The following is a 9,588-nucleotide window of genomic DNA, read 5'->3' as shown; positions in this document are numbered from 1 at the left end:
GCTTACGGGACTGCATGGCCTTTGAGAGATTATATCAATGTAAAGTTTAATTGTTTTGTTAATGGAAAAGCATAAAGTTCAGGTCAGCTAAGAGAAACCGGTTAGTTTGGGGAAAGAGTATTCAATTTGTTCATAGTTTTGGTTAGTACTCACTATTAAAGTAAAACAAATTGTGACTTTGTGTGTTGGTTGTGACTTTTCTTAGATAAAGTAAATTGAAATTGAAGGTGGAGATGAAAACGATGATATGCAGGATCCAGCTCCATGAGAACTTTCCACTTCTCTTTTGACTTCTTTCCTGAGGGAAGTTGGAAAGCAGTTTGCAGCTTATTTAGGTTCTATCTCTGGGGCTGTGACACAGCAACATTGACAGGAACATGACTCAGCCAGAACAGAACTGCAAACAGGTTGGGAAATAAAAAGAGATGTAGCAATATTGGTCAAAGACAATAACGTAGCCCCTGAATTAGATACACTTCCTGAATTCGAATCTGTATGGTTGGAGGTCAGAAACAGGAAGGAAGCAGTGACCTTGTTGGGTGTTTATTGTGGAGCCCCAAGTAGTGGGCAGGAAGTAGAAGAGAGCATTTCTAGGCAGATTATGGAAATTTGCAGGAGAAGAAGGGTTGTGATAAACGGTGATTTCAATAACTGAGGTAGACTGGGTAAAAGATAGAACCTAGAAAAGTACAGCACAGAACAGGCCCTTCGGCCTACGATGTTGTACTGAGGAATAATCCTAGTGTAAAATAAAATAACCTTACCTATGTATCCTTCAACTCACTGCCATCCGTGTGCATGTCCAGCAAGCACTTACATGTCCTAACGACTCCACTTCCACCACCATCGCTGGCAACGCATTCCATGCATTCACAACTCTCTGTGTAAAGAACACACTCTGACGTCTCCTCTATACCTTCCTCCTAATATCTTAAAACTATGACTCCTCGTCCAAGTCAATCCTGTCCTGGGGAAATGTCTCTGGCTATTGACTCTATCCATGCCTCTCATTACCTTGTATACCTCGATCAGGTCAGCTCTCTTCCTGCTTCTCTCCAGAGAGAAAAGTCCAAGCTTCGTCAACCTCTCTTCATAAAGGGTGACGATGAAAGAAAACATTTAGTCCAGAAGTAGATGGCTGTGCTTCATTGTCCTCAGAGTGTTGCTTGGGTTTTGGCTTAAAATAAACATCTAGGTTTCGCTGCTTTGGCATCTTTCTTCTTTGATGAAGTTTATGCCATGAACCGCTCTCCTGCTGTGTTCTGCATCGTAGTCATTGTCTTCCCTAAGCTGCAGCTGTTTCTCAACTTCCCTCAGGATGGAAGACAAAAGGGAAGTGGAACGTTCTCATGGGGCTGGATCCTGGACTTCATCGCCTTCATCTCCAGCTTCAACTTCCCCTGCAGCAACAAGTCATAGAGTCATTAAGGCATAGAGATGGAAACAGCACAGAAACAGATTCTTTGGTTCAATGCGTCCATGCTGACCAGATATACTAACCTAATCTAATCCCATTTGCCAGCACTTGGCTTGTATCCCTCTACCCTTCCTATTCATTTGCCCATCCAGATGTCTTATAAATGTTGTAATTGTACCAGCCTCCATCACTTCCTCTGGCAGCTCATTCCACACACGCACCACCCCCATGTCAAAAGGTTGCCCCTTATGCTCCTTTTAAGTCTTTGCCCTCTCACCCTTAACCAATGCCCTCTCGTTCTGTACTCCCCCACCCCAGGTAAAAGACCTTGTATATTTATCCCATCCATGCTCCTCAAACTCTGACGTTTCAGGGAAAACAGTCCCAGCTTATTCTGCCCCGCCCACTAGTTCAAATCCTCCAACCTTAGTGTCACAAAACTGGTGCTTTTTCTAAAAGCTGTTCCTTTTCTCAAGGATACTGTGTCCTTGATTTTCTCAGAGGGGTTGTAAAACAGTCCGAGCTCTGAATTGGCTGTGCTCTTCCAGAGAATATAAGAATGTGGGAGGCCATTTGTTTAATACGTAAACATATGAGACTTTAGGCCACAGCTTTCATGTTTACGAAGTAACCTGCGTAATGAAATGGGAGTGGTCAGTCCTAAAATCTGAAGTGTTTTTCGAGTCAGTTTTGCAGAGGCCTGGGTGGAAACAGGCTGCTCGACTCTCTCTCTCTCCTTCTGCCCTCTAACTTCGACCTGTCAGCCTTTGTTTCATTTTTACTCTGTGTTCAAAGGGGTTTGTTTATTGGGACTCTTGTGTACCTTCACAATATCATAATTAAGTCTCGTTTGGATAGCCTTATGTCTGCGGGTATTCTATATTCTGTTATTTCTGCTTTGCACCGTAATTTTAATTTTTTTTTTTCTTTTTTAAAACCTGATAGTCAACGTCGCTAACATACCCCAGATAATTTTCACTGTGCACTTACATAAACAAATTGCAAAGGTACGGTCTGGGCTACCAGCTAAAGAATGTTGTGAGTGGCCTGGCCTAGTCCATAACACATGGTAACATCCTCGGAAATCTTTTCTGAATCCTTTCACGTTTCACAACACCCTTCTGATAGGAAGAAGACCAGAACTGCACACAGTATTCCAAAAGTGGCCTAACCAGTGTCATGTACAGCCACAACATGACCTCCCAACTCCTGTACTCAATGCTCTGACCAATAAAGGAAAGAATACCAAACACCTTTTCCGCTATCCAATGTACCTGCGACTCTCAAGGAACTATGAACCTGAACGCCAAGTCCCCTTTGTTCAGCAACACAGTCCAGGACCTTACCATGAAGTGTATAATTCATACACAGGTTTGTTTTCCCAAAATGCAGCACCTCACATTTATCTAAGTTAAACTCCATCTGCCACTCCTCAGTCCATTGGCCCATCTGATCAAGATCCCATTTGCCTCTGAGGTAACCTTCTTTGTTGTCCACTACACCTCCAATTTTGATGTCATCTGCAAACTTATTAACTGTACCTCCTCGGTTTACATCCAAATCATGTATATAAATCACAAAAGACAGCAGTCCCAACACATCACTGGTCATAGGTCTCCAGTCTGAAAAGCAACCCTCCACCACCACCCTCTTCTTCTACCTTTGAGCCAGTCCTACATCCAAATGGCTGGTTCTCCCTGTATTCCATAAGATCTAACCTTGATTATCAATCTCTAATAAGGAGCCTTGTCGAATGCTTCACTGAAGTCCATATAGATCACGTCCACTACTCTGCCCTCTTTGTTACTTCTTCAAAAACTCAATCAATTCATGAGACATGGTTTCCCAGGCACAAAGCCATGCTGACTATCTCTAATCAGTCCTTGCCTTTCTGAATACATGTAAATTCTGTCCCTCAAGATACCCTCCAACAACTTTCCCAATGTCGGCCTCATCGGTCTATAGTTCCCTGAATTCTCCTTACCACCTTTCTTAAGTAGTGGCACCACATTAGCCAACCTCCAGTCTTCCACCACTTCACCTGTGACTATCGATGATAATAATATCTCAGCAAGGGGCCATCCCTAATTTCCCACAGAGTTCTAAGGTACACCTGATCAGGTCCTGGGGATTTATCGACGTTTTTGCATATCAAGACATCCAGTACTTACTCCTCTGTAATATGGACATTTTTAAAGATATCACCATCTATTTCCCCACATTCCATGTCTTCCATGGTCTTCTGTGCGGTAAACACTGATGCAAAATATTCTTTTAGTATCTCACCCTGTCTCCTGCGACTCCGCACATAGGCTGCCTTGCTGATTTTTGAGGAGCCCTGTTCTCTCCTTAGTTACCCTTTTGTCTTTAACACATTCATAAAAACCCTTTAGATTCTCCTTTACCCGATTTGCCAAAGCTATCTCATGTCCCCTTTTTGCCCTCCTGATTTCCCTCTGAATTATACTCCGACTGCCTTTATACTCTTCCAAGGATTCATTCGATCTCTTCCAGTCTATAAATCCGCTGTGGAGAAGTCTTCACAATGGGATTCACAGAGCTCCTCGACATCCTCTGCCTCCACCTCTTCAAATCCAACTTGCTTTGTCAGAGCGACACAATACCCATTGATTGTTGAAGCCCCTCTGATGGTTCAATGCCTTTAAAATCATGGAGTAAATCTGGGGGAAGCTTCTACCAAAGTGCATGCAGGCAGTGCTTACTGACATCACCCCAGACCTCCACCATGGTGTCAATAGCATTCTTAATGTTAAAGCTCCTCCAAAGGTGTCCCTAATACTGGCCATGAGGGACGAACTGTATACTGTCCTCATGATCCCCCTCAGTAGCTGCAATCAGCTTCCAGAATGCGTGTCTTATCTAATAAGCTTTAAAAGCTGCTATTGCATCCTGGCCCATGGGTTGAATGAGAGAGGTTGTGTTCGGAGGTAGGAATAAAACATTGATGTTTTCAGAAAGCTCACCGATGGTGGGAGGGTGGCTTGGTGTATTGTCCAGAATGAGGAGAACCTTGAAATCCAAATCCCTTCCCCTGCAATCGTTTCTAAACTTCACCCTCAAAGACATCAACAATACGGAAAGAGAAAATGTGCCCCGCCATCAAACCACTTTTGCTTGATCTGAAGTAAACACCAAGACTGGATTTAAGGGAACCGGGGATGGAATCGCCTGATAGCCAAAAGGTGTTCGCCTTTTTAAAAAAATCATTCCCCAATTCACCAATCACGTTGCAGCCAAGTTATGTTGGTGAAACGTGCGATGTAACAGAATTACCTGTGTCTAAAGCAGTTGTACCCTGGATGACTGAGGATATTAATAAGAAAATAAGGAAGATCAATGGAGCATATGATGCAGACGAGAATAATAATAGCAAGAGAAATCAGGAAGATCACCACAAAGGCAGGAGAGAGGCTCAGGCTCGAAGAAGGAAGGCGAAGAAAAAGTGAGAGGAAAGGATGGCACGCTGTGCTCAAACAAACAGGAAAATGTTCTTCAAACAGAGGAATAGTGAAAGGTTAGTGAAGGATAGAGTGGAGCCCAGCAAAGAACAGGCAGAATAAGCTGCTTACTGAAGGAAATGACATGGTAGAGGTACTAAAGGAGCACTTGCTTCTGACTTAAACAAATTTAAAAATAGTGTGAATGGCTGAGTTAAAATATGAATGTTGAGCAACTGAGCAGTATAGTGATAGATAAAGAAGGGGTGCTAAAAGGTCTGGTACTTCAGGGAGAGAATTCGCTGCACCCAGGCAGGATGCATCTAGTTTGCTGAGAGAATTCGGGAAGCAAAGCCATTGACAGGAATTTTCCAGACCTCTCTGTACACAGGAATAGTCCTGGGGGTCTGGACGATTGTAAAATGTGGCATCATTGTTTCAGAAATGAGCAAATGATAACCCAGGAGCCTACAGACCAAGCAGCTTGACACCATCTGATGGAGCTGAAAATGTGTTGCTGGAAAAGCGCAGCAGGTCAGGCAGCATCCAAGGAACAGGAGAATCGATGTTTCGGGCATAAGCCCTTCTTCAGGGCTTATGCCCGAAACGTCGATTCTCTTGTTCCTTGGATGCTGCCTGACCTGCTGCACTTTTCCAGCAACACATATTCAGCTCTGATCTCCAGCATCTGCAGCCCTCACTTTCACTATCTGATGGAGGCCATAATGCAGGATATGCGGAATAAGGACAGGGAAAATAAATAAATTCGAGACAGTTAACATGGCCTTGTCAAGGGCAGGTCATATCTAACAATCTGAACTGTGTTCCTTGACGGGGTGACAATGAAACAACTTAGAGTGAGATCTGTTTTTGTTCTGATTTTTACAAACAATTTGGAGATGGAAGTTGAGGGCAAACTTTCTCAATTTGCAGATGATACGAAGTTAGGGAGAATAGTGAAATAGTTCCGGTGTGTGATTCTCTGAAAGTGGCAGCCCTATTTTTAAAGTGTGTCCCCCCCTCCGCTCCCAGTTCTAGATTCTCCCAGAAAAGGTAACATCTTTTCCACATTGAATTGGTCAAGTCTCCTCAGGATCTTATATGTTTCAGTTAAGTCACCTCTGTATAGAAGTCTCCTACACACCAGAGTATACAGGCCGAGTCTGTCCAACCTTTCCTCATCAGGTACTCAGCACATTCCAGGTGTCAGACCAATAAACCTTCTCTGAACAGCTTCCACCATGTTAACAGCCTATGTGTACGCTGACCAGTACTGTGCACTGTACTCCAGATGTGGTCTCCCCAATGCCCTGTATAACTGAAGCATAACCTGAATACTGTTGCATTCAGTTCCCCTCCTGATAAACCAGAGCATTCTATGAGTTTTTTTCTGAATCCTTGCTGTCCCTGCATACTGATTCGAGGATCACAGTTTCAGAGGAACAGAAACAGGAGCAGGCCATTTGGCCCATTGTTCCTGCTCTGTCATTCATTAAGGTCACGGCTGATCTATCCATCCCCTCAGCTCCTCCCACCTGCATTATCCCCATAAACCTTCATTCCTCTACCATGGAAATTCCCATCCAGCTCTGTCTTGAATACATTTAATGAAGCTGCCTCCACTGCTTTCTTGGACAGACAATTCCACAGATTCACTACTATCTGGCAAAAGCCATTCCTCCTCATCTCTGTCCAAACTCTACTCCCCCTAAACTTGAGGCCATGTCCCCTAGTCCGAGTCTCACCCAACAGCGGAAACAACTTGCCTGCCACTATCATATCTATCCCTTTCATCATTCTATATGTCTCTATAAGATCCCCTTTCATTCTTCTCAAATCTAGTGAGTACAGTCCCAGGCATCTCAACCTCACCTCAGAGAGTACCCCGCTCATCTCTGGAACCAACCTGGTGAACCTCCTCTTCACCGCCTCCAAACCCAGTATGTCCTTCCTCAAGTAAGCAGACCAGAACTGAGCACAATACGTCGGGTGCATCCTCACCAACATCTTGTTCAATTGAGCAGATCCTCCCTGCTCTTCAATTCGATCTCTCCGGCAATGAAAGCCAATATTCTGCTTGCCTTCCTGTTTACCTGCTGCACCCACAAATCAACTTTTAGCGGTTGATGTATGAGCACTCCTCAGTCCCTCTGCACAACTGCATGCTGCAATCCTTCACCATTTAAACAATACTGTGACCCACTATTTTTACTTCCAAAGTGGATAACCTCACATTTACCAATATTGTACTCCATCTGCCTGACCCTTGCCCCTTCAATTAACCTATCGAAATCTCTCTGCAGACGCTCTACATCCTCTGGCAGTTTGCAGCAAATGTGGATGTGTTACACTCGGTCTCCTCTTCCAATACATTTGTATATTCCATGAACAGTTGCAGGCCCAACACTGACTGATTTAAATGGCCTTAAAGTTGGCGAGTTTGCTCCTACCGTTACCTGCCTGTTGTCGACACCATTCACTGTTATCCAATCCACCAGGATCTGGCCAGATTCCTGGGAATGTTGGTAAATTACAACTACCGCACCTACTGTAACTTCTGCCATTTCTTTCAGCACCCTGGGATGCCGTTCATCAGGACAACGGGACTTATCTACATTTAGACCCTCAAGTTTGCTCAACATTCCCACTTCAGTGATAACCATTGAATTGGAATCTTCACCGCCCATTGGTTACTTCATGTTATTTTTTAGTATGTTAGACTCTCACCCATCCTCAGATGCACCACCCATCTCACGGACGGTGACCTGTGAAGGTCTCCTGTATAGTTGTGCTGACTATGGAAATGTCTCCCAGAATTCCACTGTGATTACTCTCAGCTGCCCTCTGACTCGCCCTTCAGTGATTCATGCACTAGGAAAGCCTGGGCAGTTCCCTGGAGGCAGGAGCTCACTGTTTGCTTCTCCAGCTCTTCATCCATCTCCACCATCAGCACCATTTCACTGCATGCTCCATCAACACTGTCCTCTCCCACACTTTGTTGGTGTGTGTGGTCATCACCAAACCCCAGCCTCACCACATCATTCTGGCTGCTTTCAGATTAACTCACCCTTCACTGTGGAGCTCAGAGACAATGATGTTATATCTGCTTCCGTCAGTTTGGTTCGCAGACAGGGGCATGGGCACATTTTATGCATTGACATAGTAAGCTCACGAGTCTATCATTGATAGGTTTGACTCTGGTCCCCTTCCTGAATAAGGGAACAACATTTGCTGTCTTCAAGTCTTCTGGCACTCTTCTTGCAGTCAATAACAACACAAAGATCAAAGCCAAGCTCTACAATCTCCTCCCTGGCTTCCCAGACAACCCTAGATTTAGTCCCATCCAGTCCAGGGGACTTACCTATTTTCACACTTTCCAGAATTGCTAACACCTCCTCCTTCTGAACCTCAATCCCGTCTGGTCTAATAGCCTGTGTCTCAGTATTCTCCTCAACAGCATTATCTTTTTCCTGTGTGAATACTGACAAAAACTATTCCTGTCGCACCTCTCGTGACTCCTCGGACTCCACGCACAACTTCCCACTATTGTCCTTTACTGGCCCAATCTCACTCCTGACATTCTTTTATTCCTGACATACTTGGAGAAAGCTTTTCGGTTTTCCTTGATCCTAACTGCCAAAGACGTCTCATGTCCCCTCCTGGCTCTTCCTAGCTCTCTCTTTAGGTCCTTCCGAACTAACTTGTAACTCTCAAGTGTTCAAAGCTGAGCCTCCGTGTCACATCTGCATACCACCCTTCTTGTTTCTCTTGACAAGAGATTCATCTTCATTATTATGCCACAGTTCTTCGTTTGAAAACATACTCCCTGTCTGACAGGTACATACTTATCAAGGACATGCTGTTGCTGTTCCTTGAATAAGCATCATATTTCAATTGTGTCCATCCCCTGCAGTTTCTTTCCCCATCCAATGCATCCTGAATCTTGCTTAAATGCATCCTTATTGCCTTTCCCCCAATTATAGCTCTTGCCCTTCGGTATATACCTAACCCCTTCTGTAGCTAATGTAAACATAACCGAATTGTGATCACTATCACCAAAATGCTCACCTTCCTCCAAATCTAGCACCTTGCCAGGTTCATTACCTCGTATCAAATCCAATGCCTCTTGTTTGCCTATCCACATACCTTGTCCGGAATTGTGCCAATATTTGGAAAGTTAAAGGCCCCAAATCAACTATCCTATTATTTTTGCTCTTATCCAGAATCATCTTTGCAACCCTTTCCGCTATATCTCTGGAACGATTCAGAGGTCTTTCAAAAACTCCCAACAGAGTGACCTTTCCTTTCAGTTTCTAATCTCAGCCCATACTCCCTCAGTGGACAAATCCTTATCAAATGTCCTTTGTGCCACCGTAATACTGTCCTTGACTAACAATGCCACACATCTCCCTCTTTTACCACCTTTCCTGTTCTTACAGAAAAGTCTAAATCCAGGAAACTACAACAAGCATTCCTGTCCCTACTCTCTCTGGGTGTGCAAAATGGCCACAACACAGTGTACAATAAATTGCTCAAGAAATGCAAACCATGCAAGACAGCAGAGTAATTGAAATGAAATGAAAGTTACCAGGAATGAAAAGCTTAATATATGAGGATCATTTGAGGACTCTGAGTCCATACTTGATGGAGTTCAGAAGGATCAGGTTGGATCTAATTCAAACATGGAGAATACTAAATGGTCTGGACAGAATA

General features: G+C 44.0%; 1 protein-coding gene across 1 annotated transcript in view; it reads left to right on the top strand.

Moving 5' to 3' along the window:
* The first annotated feature begins 4,596 nt into the window (after window positions 1-4,596).
* Window positions 4,597-9,588, top strand: part of LOC148148627 (neuropeptides capa receptor-like) — a 91,804-nt gene continuing 86,812 nt past the window's right edge. The window contains exons 1-2 of the mRNA XM_087992350.1: window positions 4,597-4,880; window positions 6,718-6,831. Coding sequence (XP_087848476.1) covers window positions 4,597-4,880; window positions 6,718-6,831 — 398 coding nt within the window. The remainder of the gene's footprint in view (window positions 4,881-6,717; window positions 6,832-9,588) is intronic.

Source organism: Chiloscyllium plagiosum, unplaced genomic scaffold (genome assembly GCF_037043375.1).
Source record: "Chiloscyllium plagiosum isolate Xiang-an unplaced genomic scaffold, Cpla_swu_hap1 HiC_scaffold_12, whole genome shotgun sequence".
NCBI lineage: Eukaryota > Metazoa > Chordata > Chondrichthyes > Orectolobiformes > Hemiscylliidae > Chiloscyllium > Chiloscyllium plagiosum.
The sequence above is the reverse complement of the archived record's forward strand: the minus strand, read 5'-3'. Positions and strand labels throughout refer to the sequence as shown.